General features: G+C 54.2%; 1 protein-coding gene across 1 annotated transcript in view; it reads right to left on the bottom strand.

Moving 5' to 3' along the window:
* Positions 1-435: 435 nt before the first annotated feature.
* Positions 436-14926, bottom strand: part of LOC129492717 (uncharacterized) — a 56589-nt gene continuing 42098 nt past the window's right edge. The window contains exons 2-4 of the mRNA XM_063612596.1: positions 5883-6042; positions 5559-5709; positions 436-865 (exon numbers count right to left, since the gene is read on the bottom strand). Of these exons, the coding sequence (XP_063468666.1) occupies positions 436-865; positions 5559-5709; positions 5883-6036 (735 nt within the window). The 5' untranslated portion in view covers positions 6037-6042. The remainder of the gene's footprint in view (positions 866-5558; positions 5710-5882; positions 6043-14926) is intronic.

Below are 14926 nucleotides of genomic sequence, written 5' to 3'. Positions count from 1 at the left end.
GAGGGGCAGCTAGGACCCTGCATGCAGACAGGGCTGTGCTCTCTCTAAATGGGCAGCAGCAGGTCTCCAACCTGGGCCGAGCTGAGTTGGGCTGGCGCTGAGTTCTCGGCCACAAACAAACATCTCCTGATAATGAGCTACCTCATTACTTCCCAGACTGGCACCCCACTCTGCCACCATCTGCCATCTCACCTGTCACCTGGCACGGCCCCCATCCTCCCATCAGCAGGAAGCAGGGCCCTGCTGCCTCGAACCTCCTTCCACCAAGTCGTGCCTGCCTCTGCTCCCACAGGAGGCGGGGGGGCGGTCCTGCATCCAGGCCATGCCACAGACATGAGCCGGGGGTGCGGATGGGGGGACAAGCAGTTGGCTCCCCTGGGCACGTTCTCACATGGTTCCTTGGCTGATGTTGAATTTATTAGGCAGGGAACTGGGTTACAGAGTGCAAAGTTCCTGAGGTGCAAATGTGCCAGCCCCAGCTCCATGCTCCCTTCCTACAGAGCTCCAGCTCTGTCCAGTGCACAAGGGTGCCGCTGAGAAATGACCTTCTCTGTGGCTGGCAGGGCCATGTGTCCAGCGCTGCCAGTGAGACGTGCAGGTCAGTTCGGCGGCTTCTGGAAAAGCCTTTCCCTCAGCTGTACTGTGCACTGCTCTCCCCCCGGCCTGGTACGCCTCGTGACCTTGGCGGTGGAGCCACTGTCTTGCAGTCAAGAGGACAGGAGTGGGTGAGGTTGCTGTTCCAGTGGAGCTGCTGCCTGGCCAGGACTGCCTGTGCCTGGTGCCACCCGTCCTGGGACGAAACCCTCGCCTTAGCGCACTGAGCCCTGTGTCTGCTTCTGCGGCCCACAGCGACATGCAGCCCCGGCTGGCTCAGGAATAAAGTGAAAATAAAGTGAGACGTCTCCCTCACAGCCCTGTCCCGCTCCCAGCTTCCTAGAGGCAAGCAATATGACCACTTTCTTGGGGTCTTTCCAGAAATTCTGGATGCGCAGATAACCACATGATCATATGTTGTTTTGTTTTTGTGCCCAAATGGTGGCATAGAGCATGCAGACCACGCTGTCTGCCCTCGTACCTTCTACCAGAGGATGCACCTAGACGTCCTCCACAGGGCAGTTACACTAGCTGCGCATCACTGCGCAGTGTCAGTCACCTTAATCGGTTTAACCCATCCCCTGCCGATGGTCGTTTCCAAACCTTAGGAGCAAACACTTTGGCAATGATTTTTAAAGATACTATTTGGACAGATGTTGACGAAAGACGAAGGCGCCCTGTGAAAACCAGGCTGTGAGGCTCAGCCAGAAAGCCAGCAAGGAGGCGTCGCTTTTGATTTCCTTCTCCAACCAGGCCTGGGCTCGGCCCTCCCCAAGCGTAGACCCGCCCCAGGATTGGCCCCACCCTCTGGACCTCCCTTAGCTCCCAGAAGGCCTGGCCCCACCCCTACTTGGCCCTGCCCACAGGACAACTGGCTCCTCCCTCAAGCATGGCCCCACCTCCAGGAGTCCTGGCCCCACCCAAAGGCCTGGCCCTGCCCCTTGAGGTCTGGCTTCTCCTCCAGGCCTGGCTCCAGCCCCAAGATCCTGGCAACTGCTCCGGTCCTAGCCCAACCCCTAGGAGACAGGGTACCACCCCAAGGATATCTGGCTCCTCGCACAGTCATGGCCTCATCTGGAAGCAAGGCACCACCCCAGGAGGACTGGCCCCACCCCTTGAGGTCTGGCTCCTGCTCCAGGCTTGGCCCCATCCCCAGGAGACCTAGTTCCGCCTCAGGGAAATCTGGATTCTCCCCCCAGTTACGGCCCCAACCCCAGGGGACGTGGGTTCTCTGCAGGAGCCTGGCTCCACCACCAGGCCTAGATGCACCCTAGGAGGCCTGGCTCCACCTCTTGAGGTCTGGCTCCTGCTTCAGGCCTGGCCCCATCCCCAGTAGACCTAGTTCCGCCTCAAGAAAATCTGAATTCTCCCCCTAGTTATGGCTCCAACCCCAGGGGACGTGGGTGCTCTGCAGAAGCCTGACTTTGCCCCCAAGCCTAGCCCCACCCCAGGAGGCCTGGCTCCACCGCCAGGAGACCTAGTTCCACCCCCAGGAGATATGGCTCCTCCCCCAGTCATGGCCCCACCCTGGGAGGTCTGGCTCCTCCTCCGAAACCCTGGCTCCGCCCCCAGGCTCTTTCTCCCTCACTGGGTCCGGCCCCCACGGCCTAGTTCCCGGGCCGCTGAAACTGCCTTCCTGCTGGTCTTTTCATCGCCACTCCTGCCCCATTCTGACTCCCCATCCATGCCACTCACTCTTCTTAAAACCCTCCAGGGGCACTGCGCCCCCGGGGTGAGGACCAAGCCCCAAGACTGGTTCTGGGGCTTTGTGGTACTTGCCTTCCTTGCTTTTCTGTGACTACACACATGCTGCTTCCAACCCCGCCCCTGCTGCGCCCTGCTGCCCAGAGCGCCTCTACCCTGCAGACCCTGCTTCCAACGGCAGGCCAGGTATCTGCTCCCCCAGCCCCCGGGTCCCCCAGCCAGAGCCTGCCACTCATCTATAGCCTGGTGCCCCCCTCCTCTGCGGAGCTTACAATTCTAAGAGCTGACGACGTCCACCGCGCGCTCGCATTTTGCTCGGCGCATTTCCTAGCATTGTCCGTCTCACTTAATCCTCAAACCGCTTAGGGAGGTCAGACCATTGTTACTGTCGCCCCAGAAGAGGAGACAGGGGCTGTTTACATCCGTGTCGCCCGGGCCCAGCACATGGGGTTTTGTTGGTTGAAAGCATGCGTAAATGGGATGGGCAAAGGAAGAAAAAGAGGCAAAGACGATTCCGGTTTCCATGGCAACGGAAAGGCTACAGGACTGTAAACAGAGCGGACCGAGGAGGGAGGTGACCTAGGGAGCAGGATCAACTGTGGAATTTCAAGGTCCAAGGGACCGTAGGTTTCCTCTAGTCGAGATGTTCTCGCCTGGGGTCAAGTTCACCCCCCAGGGAACATTTGGTAATGACTGGAGGCATTTTGGATTGTCATTTTGCTTAGGGGGTGGGTGGTACTGGCATATAATGGATTGCGACCAGAACTATTGCAGGATGCCCTGCGGTGCACAGGTCAGCCTCCACAACAGAGTTATCCAGCCCCAAATATCAACAGTGCAGAAGCTGAGAAGCCCTGATGTGGTTTAACCCTGTTCTGGGTTAAATTTCCTCTACAACATTCCACCCCCACCAGAGCTTCTTTCAGTCTTTGCTTAACCACTTTCAGTGATGGCGAGCTCACTACCTCTACAGGCAGCTGGTCCAAGGTGATGAGCTTGCACCAGTGCCAGAGCTGGTGAGACACCCGGGGGAAGTTAACCAAAAGCCTCAACAACAAGAAAAGCAAGCGCTTGGCTGTCACCGAACGGCTTCAAGAGGAGCAACCCCCCCCACCCCCCGCCCACCACACACACACCGCCCAACTTCAGGCTGTCCTTAGATTCTCCTCCATAGAGGGGTCTCCAGAAACCAGGGGCCTGGGAGGAGTTCAGAGGGTCCTGTTGGTTCTTGCCCTAGGATATTTCAGCCTGGAGCGGCAGGGTGGGAGTAGGGAGAGGCAAGAAGGAGGCAGGACTTGGCCACCTTAATTTCTAGAAGTAAAATTAAGCTTCTGAAATATTAAAGCCTGATTAATGATTTGCATGTGGAAGTATTTAGGGGGAAATGTATGTATTCTGAAACACACCGAAAAATAAAATGGATGAGTAGATGGAGTGATGGGTGGATGGGTGGATGAGTAGATGAATAGATGGATGCGTGAATGAATGTGTGGGTGGGTAGGTGGATGAGTGAATGGATGGATGAGTAGATGGGTGGATGGGTGAATGATGGGCAGGTGAATAGGTGGATGAACTGATGGCTGGGTGGGTGGAGGAATGGATGAATAACTGGACAGATGGGTGAATGGATGAACTCATGGGTGGGTGGATGGCTGGCTAGCTGGCTGGCTGGCTGGCTGGCTGGCTGGATGGATGGATGGATGGATGGATGAATGGGTGAGTGAATGGTCTAATGGTTGGATGGGTGGGTGAATAAATGCACAGATATGAGATCAAGCAAATGTGGAATATTTTTTATTGTTCTATCATTAAGCCTATGTCACAGATAAGGAAACAAGCGCCAGAAAGTTTAGGGAAATCAGTCAAGATCACCCAGCTAGTGAATCATGGGGCCAGGATTTGCACCTGGACTGGTTTTGCAGAGCCATTTCTCCGCACCCCTCTGGAACTCACCTCTCCCGTAGGTGCTTATTGAGGGGCATGGCTGCTTCAGGGTTTATACGGGAGAATCGTCCTGGCAGCAGCCTCACCGGAAGGGTTTGTCTTGATGATGCATTTGCAGGGCACTCTGTACAACAGCCTTGATGGTACCGATGGGAATAGTGAGGTGGGAAGAGGTAACAGGTGTCAACTTAGGGAAATCAGATGCTGTTCCTGACCAAGAGCTCCTTTAGATGCCAGAAGGAGAGCAGTGCGCGGAGACAGGCAGGCCCTGCCCTCATGGAAGTGGCACTCTATTTTCCACCTCTTCATTATTATTTTACCAGCAGGTTCTAAAGCAAGGCTTCTAAACCCTTTTCATGCCATGGATCCTTTTGCCATTCCACTGAAGCCTGTGGATCCCTGCCCAGAATAATGTTTTAAATGCATAAATAAATGCATAGACTATAATCAAAGCCAGTTACATATATAGCTCTAGATGGAGATTTAGTGATAGGGGTTTCTTTAAAGCACGTCAAATAACCAGCTCTAACCATCCCATCTCCTCTGCTAGAGGTGGGCCTGTGTGGGGCGGTCAGCCGCTGTGGAATCCTGCAATTGTGGTTTAGTGCGTTAACCCCAAGGGGTCAGTTGGACCTGGGCTCGAATATACCAGTTCACAAGCTGGGGCACCCTGAGTAATGACATCACCCAGCCTGGATTTTCTCATCTGTAAAGTGGGGGTGAGCACGGCGCCTGCCTGGAAGAGGAGGTAAAGACAGTGCTGCTATGAGATGTCTGTCTGGACACTAGCTGCGGGGTCCCTATCGAGGTCTCTGTGAGCAACAAAGTCACAGCTGACTGATGCCCCTGAGTCCAGGGTCTGTGTGTGTGAGATAAAGGTTGGTGAAAACAAGCACATAAATTTTTCTTGCTAGGTTCACAGGCCCCCAAAGTCCTCCATGAGTCCCACGGAAATCCCTGTTCCTGGGGGAATCAGACATCCACTGCCTGCACCAGCAGACACTCTTGGCCTGTCCTTGTCCTCCAAGCAGTGGGAACTTTTAAACCTCTTGAGCCCAAGTGGCTGCAAGAATGTCCAGGCTGTTAGAGGACAATGACGCCCGCCCCTCCCAACCCCCAGGGGCCAGCAGGCTGATGTTTTGCTTTCTGTTCAGCCTGGGAGGGAAGCAGGGTCAGCCCTGAGCAGGGACAGGCCTGTCAGGGTCCCTCAGACCTTGAGCCAGCAGCTGGGGAGAAGCGAGGCCGTTTTTGTGCCTGCTGAGTCCCTGGGGCCAGCCAGCCAGGAAGGCCACCCGGGGCCAGGCCCCTCTACTCACCAGCCAGACAGCTGTTTTCTTGAAAGTCCTGGCAGCATGGAAAAGCTCTGGCCCGGCCGGGAAGTGGAGACATTACACAGCTGAGTGATCCCAGCTGTGGCTGGGGCCCTGGGCGTCTGTGATGTGGTCCGAGGCTGGGTGTCCGTCTTACCTGTGGGGGAAGGAGTGTTGCCCACTCACCTCCCTGCCACTGGGGCCCTGGCATCCAGCCCTGCCGCTCCTGCCCGGACCAGAGGGGAAAATCGAGGGCAATCGGGTAGGGGAACAACCACGCAAATGTCAGGAGCCGTCCAGATTCCTGGGCGGGGAAGAGATTTCGCCAACCAGAGAGGAGCGGTCCTTCCGGGGAGACGCAAGCGTCGCGTAGCCTGTGCCACTGGAGTTCAGCAAGGTTCAAAGCCTGTTTCTGGCTGAGCGGTCGGGGGCCAGTCCTGTAACTTCTAGCGTCCTTCTCCATTCGGTGGGGATCGCAGGGCATTCAGTCCTAAGAGGGAGCAGGTGCGGCAGGCCCGCATGGGGTGGGGGAGAAAAGTGCGCCAGCGCTAATTAACAACAGTTGCCCTCTGGGCCTCGGCTTCCCCCCGTTGTAAACTGGGAGAGCCAGCCTCTAGAACTGACCTGACCCCTTCCTCTTCCTGGAAACAGAGCCCAGCTTCCCCCTTAAACAATCATTGAGCCTCCTGCTCTCCTTTAAAAGCTCATTTGGGATCAGGTGCAGTGACTCACACCTGTAATCCCAGCACTTTGGGACGCCGAGGCAGGAGGATTGCTTGAATCCAGGAGTTCAAGCCTGGGCAACACGGCAAAACGCCATCTCTACAAAAAAATACAAAAAGTAGCCGGGCATAGTGGTGCATGCCTGTGGTCCCAGCTACTTGGGAGACTGAGATGGGAGGATCGGTTGAGCCCAGGAGGTCAAGGTTGCAATAAGCCGAGATTGTGCCACAACACTCCAGCCTAGGAGAAAGAGCGAGACCCTTTCTCAAAATAAAACAAAACAAAAACAACAACAACAGCAGCAAAAAACACCGTTTGGTTTAGTTTTGTGCCTGGAATGTGGAGAAAGAACAAAAGCATCACCCCCCACGTGGCCTCCACCCCATCGGAGTCCGACTCCTCCGATCCATCCCAGGGCTGCTTCCCCTCACACGTCCTCACTCATCATCACACCAAACAGATACTCACAGCGGGCACTGGACTGCTTTTCCCACCTCATGTCGTGCCATTAAGCATCAGTGCACGTTACGCTGTAATTCTCGTAAACGCTGCTTGTCCTTGCAACATTATTTATTTATTTGTTTATTGCAAAATAGCTGTTTTTCTCATTGTAAGAGCTGTACATACTCATTGCAAAATATTCAGAAGATTGAAAGTGTAATGAGAGGAGGGAGGGCAAGAAGCCGCCATCGTCTCATGACCCAGGAGTCATCACTGCGAGCCCCGTGGTGCGCGGATTGCCAGATTGTGATTTTCAAAACTCTCCATGTAAATGTATTGATTGATTGATTTCCAAACTTCAGATCATACCTACAGATCTGCTTGCCACTATATATATTTTTACATCATCTGCATGGGTATGCACATGTATATGCATACACTCATATATTCACACTTTACATCTATGCATATAACATTTTTATTTCACTTTATACTCTTGCAATTCCACTGAGATTAGGACAGTGAGGATACTAAAATATGTCACCTTTAGAATTTCTGGACACACACGGGCACCTTTTCAGATGTGGTGCTGTCCTTCTGGCTTGCCCCTATGTGAGGCCTCTCCTGCCAGCCCCGCCACATCCAATCTCCTCTCTTTTCCAACCGCCCCATGCTCTGGAGGCTGACCCACCCCACCCCACTGAGCTCTCTGCCTTTCAGTTGGATTTAACCAACAGGAGACTGGGACACAGCAGAGAGTGGGAGGAGAGGGAAGCGTGCCTATCCCCTGTCTCCTCCTGGTCGCTGGCGGTGGGCGGGAGCCTCCTTCCCTTCTGAAAGCCTCAGCTCTGTTTGGGCCTACGGGTGGTCCCAGCTTCCCTCTTTCCAGTCCTGTGCTGCTTCCTATCCTTCGACAACCTCCTTTCAGCCCCTCCTCAACACACCTTTATAACCCGCCCCTTCACTAGGTCCTTGAACCTTCTTGACTGTTTCTAATCCAGCACTGTCACTGCATTCCATTCTGTGCAAGTTCATCGGTTCATGTCACCAAGGCTCTACGGAGTGACCGTGAGTGGTTTCCGACTTTTCGCAATAATTGTGAAACTCCATTACTCTTGTTTCTTCATGCTTGCCCTTGTGCCTGTCTTTGGGATAAATTCTGGGAAGTGAAATTGTGGGGTTCCAGGATAGGCACCTTTTAACTTTTCTAACTATCGTCGTCTCTTTTTTTAAACCATCTCTTTTGATGATCCCACAATATTCCATCTAGAGAAAATGGCATCATTTATTCTACCATCTCCTCTTGTTGGACGTTTAAGTTGCTTCCAATATTTTCTACTGTGAATTACACTATGATAAGCATCTTTATGTGTGAAGCTTCTTCTGTACCGAGGATTGCTTCCTGGCTGTGTAGTTTTGTTGAATCGGCTCAGAGAGGACACACGGGGACCTTTAAGGCAGTGTTTGACAGTTCATTTAAAACAATCATACTTGGCTGGGCGCAGTGGCTCACGCCTGTAATCCCAGCACTTTGGGAGGCCAAGGCAGGCGGATCACCAGGTCAGGAGATCGAGACCATCCTGGCTAACATGGTGAAAACCCATCTCTACTAAAAAAATACAAAAAATGAGCCGGGCATGGTGGCAGGTGCCTGTCATCCCAGCTACTCAGGAGGCTGAGGCAGAAGAATGGCGTGAACTCGGGAGGCGGAGCTTGCAGTGAGCTGAAATCCTGCCACTGCACTCCAGCCTGGGCGACAGAGCAAGACTCCATCTCAAAAAAACCCAAAAAACCAAAAAAACAAAAAACCATGCTTGCCAAAGTTCAACTCTGACCGAGTGACAAAAACTAACAATTTTAACCGCTTTATCTCTAGATGTCTGCGTGTATTAGTCCGTGTGGGCTGCTATAATAAAACCTCCACGGACTGGGTGGCTTCTAAACAACAGAAATTTGTTTCTCACAGTTCTGGAGTCTGGGAAGTCCAAGATCAAGGCCCTGGGAGACTCGGTGTCTGGTGAGGGCTTGCTTCCTGGTTCAGAGACGACGCCTTCTCACCGTGTCCTCACATGAAGGAAGGGAGCGTGAATCCCATTCACGAGGCTCCCTCTGGACCTCCTCACCTACCACGGGCCTCACCTCCCGATGCCATCATTTTGGGTGTTAGGATTTCAACACAGGAAATTTGAGGGGGACACACTCAGCCCATATCACTGTGCGTCCATTGGTATCAAGGCCAAAGCACCTCCACTAGGAGAACAGCACGTGTAGTCGCACAGAAATATGTAACCTTAAAAAAATAAAGAAGCGGCCAGGCACAGTGGTTCACACCTGTAATTCCAGCACACTGGGAGGCCGAGGCGGGTGGATCACCTTGAGGTCAGAAGTTTGAGACCAGCCTGGCCAACAGGGCGAAACCGCATCTCTCCTAAAAGTACAAAAATTAGCTGGGTATGGTGACTCCTGCCTGTAGTCCCAGGTACTTGGGAGGCTGAGGCAGGAGAATCGTTTGAACCTGGGAGGTGAAGGTTGCAGGGAACTGACATCGCACTCCAGCCTGGGTGACAGACCAAGACTCTGTCTCAAATAAATAAATAAATAAATAATAAAATAAATAAATAAATAGGCAACAAAAATCTAACCTAAAGCTTCCCCCGGAACTGCTGCTCCCGCTCCCTTTCCTCCTACAAACAGAAGCTAAACGTGCTTGGCTGCTATGTTCCAGCCAGGCTAACGGTGCAGGGAGAGGCCCGGGCTCGGGGCCTCTGTGTGGTGTCCTCTCCCTCGTGGGGCTCCCGAGCCCTCTGTCCAAGAACAGAGCCCTTGCTGATTACAAGGGGTCTGTCATCCATCCCTCCTCTCGGCATGAATGAATTTCAGAACTCATTGAAAAAGTGAGTCACTGGCAGGGAATCTCTGACACGTGCTGCAGAAAACCTCGTGATCCAGCATGCACCTTTCATTCCACTCGATTCAGAAATCCTCCTGCTGGATCCGACGCCTCCGAAGCGCTCGTGTTCCCCTCTGGAGCCTCAGAGCATCGTCTGTTCATCTGACTCCAGCGTTCCTCCGGCGGAACCTTCGCTTTCTCTCAAATACATGGGTGTTAGGTGGACTCTACCCTCTCTGCCTTGAGGAAATCTTGTCCCTCTGAGGGAACGCCAAGCTGGAGCCACATGCACATCTGGGCTCTGATCCCGCCCCCACTCCAGGGGACCCTGCTGACAGCCCCCCTACTCCAGGGCCGGGTCACTTCCCAATGGAAACCAAAGGGCAGGTCATCTTTGCATTCATTCACCCATCCTTTCCAGGAGCGTTTGTATGTGTAATGCGCATACCTTGTGCGCCTACTCTATGCCACGTACTTCACAGTCAACGTCCGGTCTCACCTGTACAACAGCCCTGTGAGCTGGGAATTATTAGCCCCTTGTACAGATGAGAAGACTGAGGCTCAGGGGTAAAGTCCCCCACTCATGCTTGAGAGTGGTGGAGGCAGGACTCCAGTACTGACCCACATAGGCGGAGCCCACCCTTTCTCACCGTGCCTCGGCCTGGAGCACCTCCTCAGGCATGTCCTTAAAGCACCCACAGGCCAGGGAGGGGGAAGGACACCAGGGGCCAAGTGCAGTGAAGGTGCTGCCACCTGGAGTGCTGTGTGCAGCAGCTGGGCATAGCGCTGTGCCGAGTCAGGGTAGGAGCCGTCTGCCCCCAGCCTGAGCTGCCCACCTGGCCCAGGTGCAGCTACCACCAAGCTGGGTCTCAGAGCCACAGGGAGCTGGGAGCCAGCCTACTTCTCAGCCCTGCTGTAGCCGGACTCTTGTGGGGGCGCCCTTCCTCCTCCGGTCTCCTGTTCTCTCCCTCTGCCTGAGCCCCTGGGACTGTGTAGACGAATGACCACACTTTGCATGGCTTACAGCAGAAATGTGCTCTCTCACAGTCCTGAGGCCAGAAGCCTGGAATGAAGGTGCGTGCTCACTCTGAAGTCTCCAGGGGAGGACCCTTCCTGCACTGCAAAGTGGGGACAGTGATTGGCACCACGGGGGATCCCGGGGGAGACTGACTGGGCACGAGGGCACCCTGCAGAGGCATTGGGGTCCCTCCATGCAGGCACCGCGGCCAGACCTTCCCTGGTTTTACTGGAGAGGGTAGAGCCATGTGTAGTGGCTGCAGGCATTGCTGGGCTTGTGGCTGCGCTGCGCCAGTCTCCTCCTCCGTCTTCACATGGCCTCTTCTGTGTGTGTCTGTTTGCTTCTTATAGGGACACCTGGCATTGGACTTAGGGTTGCCCCTCCTCCAATACGGCCTCATCTTAACTAATTACATCAGCAAAGGCCTCATTTCCAAATAAGGTCACATTCCCAAGTACCAGCGGTTTTGACTTGAACATATCAATTTTTGGTTTTTTTTGAGACAGGGTCTCGTTCTGTCGGTCGCCCAGTCTGGAGCGCAGTGGCGAAATCTTGGCTCACTGCAGCCTCCACCTCCCAGGCTCAAGTGATCCTCCTGCCTCAGCCTCCCTAGTAACTGGGACTATAGGTACGTCCCATCAAGCCTGGCTAATTTTTGTATTTTTGGTAAAGACAGAGTTTCGCCATGTTGGCCAGGCTGGTTTCAAACTCCTGAGCTCAGATGATCCACTGAGCTCGGCCTCACAAAGTGTTGGGATTATAGGTGTGAGCCACCGAACCCGGCCTTAGACATATCTTTTAGGGATGCGCCTCTCCACACCCTCCAATAAAAGCAGGGACGGTCTGGCCGCGGGCCTGTGTCGGGAGACCGGGACCTTTGCAGGACACACCCGGTCAGCAGCCCCACGACCCTCTGTGGTGGTGACCATCGTTGACCCCACTTGAGAGGCCACGCAGCCTGCCCATGGCTGCACAGCTCGAGCGTGGTGGAGCCTCGTGGACCTGGTGTGCGGACCCTGTGCCCCCCAACTCCGTCCACCAGGATGGGCTGCCTGTCCCCGAAACACACGGAGGTGGAGAAGACGGGACTCTCTCAGGGGTTTTCGGGCTAACAGGAGAGGTGCGCGGTGCACAGCAATGGCTGTGTAGGCCCCAGGGCGGCCCAGAGCTGCAGACGGCGGGGGTCTCACGTGCAAACTGTGCTGGGTGTGGGGTGAGCGGCAGTGTCTCAGGGTCGGGCGCTCCCCACGGGGACGCATCCCAGTGTCCTCACAGGGACGCAAACTCCGGAGGGGGAGGCCCCGTCTGTTCTGCTCACCATGGCTCCCAACCCCAGAACCCAGCCAGGCCCCATAAGCACGTGGACTGAGGGAATGGATTCCCTGGTATTCAGGGAAAGGAGAAGTCCAGCCTCAGTTTCCCCGCCTGCAAAAGCGGGTGGGCGGGACGCCTGACGTCCTTTGGAAACTGCCCGGGCGCGCCACCTGCTGGACGGCGAGGGTAGCACACCCGGTGGGAGGAGTCTCCAAAAAGCCCCAGGTGCTCAGCCCGGCCTTGCAAGACCCACCCTTCCCTCAGAGGCCACTCCCTCGGGCAAAAAAGGCCAGGAGCCTCATTGCCCCCGAGCCCCAGGTGGCACAAGTGACCCCATCCCTGTGACAGACAGGGGCCGAAGGGGGAGTCAGGACCCGGGCAGTGGCCCAGGAAGGACATTTGCATCCAGGGAACTTTGAAAGCTCGTCCTCGGCACACTCACACTCACGCTCACACTCATCATCACACACCACGCACGCTCACACATTAACATTGTCACACACCCACACAAACACGCCTTTCACATACACGCTGGCACACGTACACAGCCACACGATCACACATCCGTGCATGCACGCTGCCACGTTCTCACACATACGTGCATGCACACTGCCACAAACACACATCCATGCATGCACACTGCCACACGTTCACACATCCACGCATGCGCACTGCCATACTCTCACACACACGTGCACACACATTGTCACAGTCACATATCCATGCACGCACACTGCCGCACGCTCACACATCCATGCATGCACCGTACCACGTGCTCACACATACGTGCACACACACTGCTACACGCACCGTGCTCTCCCCATGCAGTTCTCCCTGAGAAGGGGAATGAGGAGCGGGAAGGAGCTCCCAAGCTCCCATGTAGCTCCTTTCCCAGGCATGGTTCCAACCCTGTGTACACAGAGCTGTACAGTATCCACCGTTCAGCCTTTGTGCCTTGACATTCTGCTTTGGACCTGTATCCACGTAGCCTTAGTTCATTTCTTGTCGTGGCTCCAGTGTCCCATTGTGTGAATTTGCCATAATTTATTTATTCATTCTGTCAGTGGATGCTTGCATGTTGCCTGCCATCCTGGGCGACAATACCGTGAACCATAGAGGCTTGTGCTTAAAAGAGGGGCATCTGGCTGTGGGACGCACACACTGTCCGCTCCACTGGCTGTTGCATGTAGCCACCCTCTTTTCCGCAAAGTGCATGATGCCTGCTTCCCTTCCTCCCCTCCATCACTCAGGTGGCCAGGCTTTTAAAGTTTTGCCAGTGTGTTGGGTGTGGACAAGCATCGTGTTGTGGCTTTGACTTGCAATGTCTCAGCCAGCAAAGGCACTGGTTCTTCAGACACTTAGTAACCACACGCGTTTTCTCTTCTCTGACTTGCTTGTGGCTCCCTTTGCCTGTCTTTCTTTCTTTCATTCTTTCTTTCTTTCTTTCTTTCTTTTTCTTTCTTTCTTTCTTTCTGTCTTCTTTCTTTCTTTCTTCTTTCTTTCTTCTTTCTTTCTTTCTTCTTTCTTTCTTTCTTTCCTTTCTTCTTTCTTTCATTTCTTTCTCTCTCCCTCTCTCTCTCTCTTTCTTTCTTAAGACAGAGTCTCACTCTGCTACCCAGACAGGAGTGCAGTGGCCGGATCTTGGCTGACTGCAACCTCTGTCTCCCAGGTTTAAGCAGTTCTCCTGCCTCAGCCCCCTGAGTGGCTGGGATTACAGGCATGTGCCACCACGCCCAGCTAATTTTTGTATTTTTAGTAGAGACGGGGTTTCACCATGTTGCTCAGGCTGGTCTCGAACTGCTGAGCTCAGGCGATCCGCCCACCTTGGCCTCCCAATGTGCTGGGAGTACAGGCGTGAACCACTGCACCCGGCCTCCATCTTTCTATTTTCTTGCTTGTCTTTTATGTGTAGATTTTCAGAAGTTCTTTACAGAGTGTGGACACTTACTCTTAGTCCATTACTTGCATTGCTGATAACTTCTAATCTGTGAGACTTGCATTTTCACTTTATTTACGAGAATTATTTTAAATAGAAGTTTTAAAATTTTGACACTAAACTCATCAGTATTTTCTCCTACAGTTTGTGCTTTGGAGATCTTGTTAAAGAAATCCTTCCCTGCCCCAAAGTCATAAAGACATTATAGTTTTTTCCCAAAAAACCTCAACATGTTTTGATTTCTGCAATTAGAGCCCTCTTTGCTGTTAATAGCTGACTCTCCAGCAGAGGACTGTCTGGGACTGTGGGGTAGTTGGCACTCCCAGCCCCCTGCCCTCTCCCTGGTGCCTTCTCCCCTCTCTCCACCCCCATTTTCTCTTCCTTCCTCCCTCTGATCCACATGCCCCCCGCCCCCACGCTAGAGTGTGACCCAACCCCACCGTCCCCAGCACTTCCTCCCAGCTTGGCTCCAGCCCACACCATGGTCAACAAGAGCATGGCCTGCAGACACCGGCCCCGCCCACAGGAAAGGCAGGGTGGCTTCAGATGGGAATTCCTGCTCTGTCTGCTACAGCAGGAAGGGGGCACTTGGAGGCAGAAAGCCCTGGATCTGAGCCCAGCTCCATTGCTTGCCTACAGTGTGATCTTGGCCACGTTTCTTAGCCTGCCACCAATACGTGCCACAAAACATGCCACCACCCACTCCAAATGCCCTGCCCCATGAATGCCACAAAACATGCCACCATGCCCACTCCAAATGTTCTGCCCCATTCCAGCCACAGAACATGCCACCATGTCCACTCCAAATACCCTGCCCCATGCCTGACACATCATAAGGAACCAAAACCACCAGGGATCCTGTGCCCCATGTCTTCCATGGCCCTTCACATCCATGTCTGCCCCTGCCTACTCTGTTCTCTGCTCAAGGTGCTAACAGCAAAAGTAGACCCTGCTGCCCTCTGGCCTCTGGCTGGCTGTGAGGCGCCCTGGCGTGAGATCAGCACAGGGCAGCAGCAGGAGGCTGGTGCTTACCTCCCCAGAGCCCTTCAGTC

Source organism: Symphalangus syndactylus, chromosome 11 (assembly GCF_028878055.3).
Source record: "Symphalangus syndactylus isolate Jambi chromosome 11, NHGRI_mSymSyn1-v2.1_pri, whole genome shotgun sequence".
NCBI classification, from domain to species: Eukaryota; Metazoa; Chordata; class Mammalia; order Primates; family Hylobatidae; genus Symphalangus; species Symphalangus syndactylus.
This window is presented reverse-complemented; position numbering and strand designations above follow the sequence as displayed.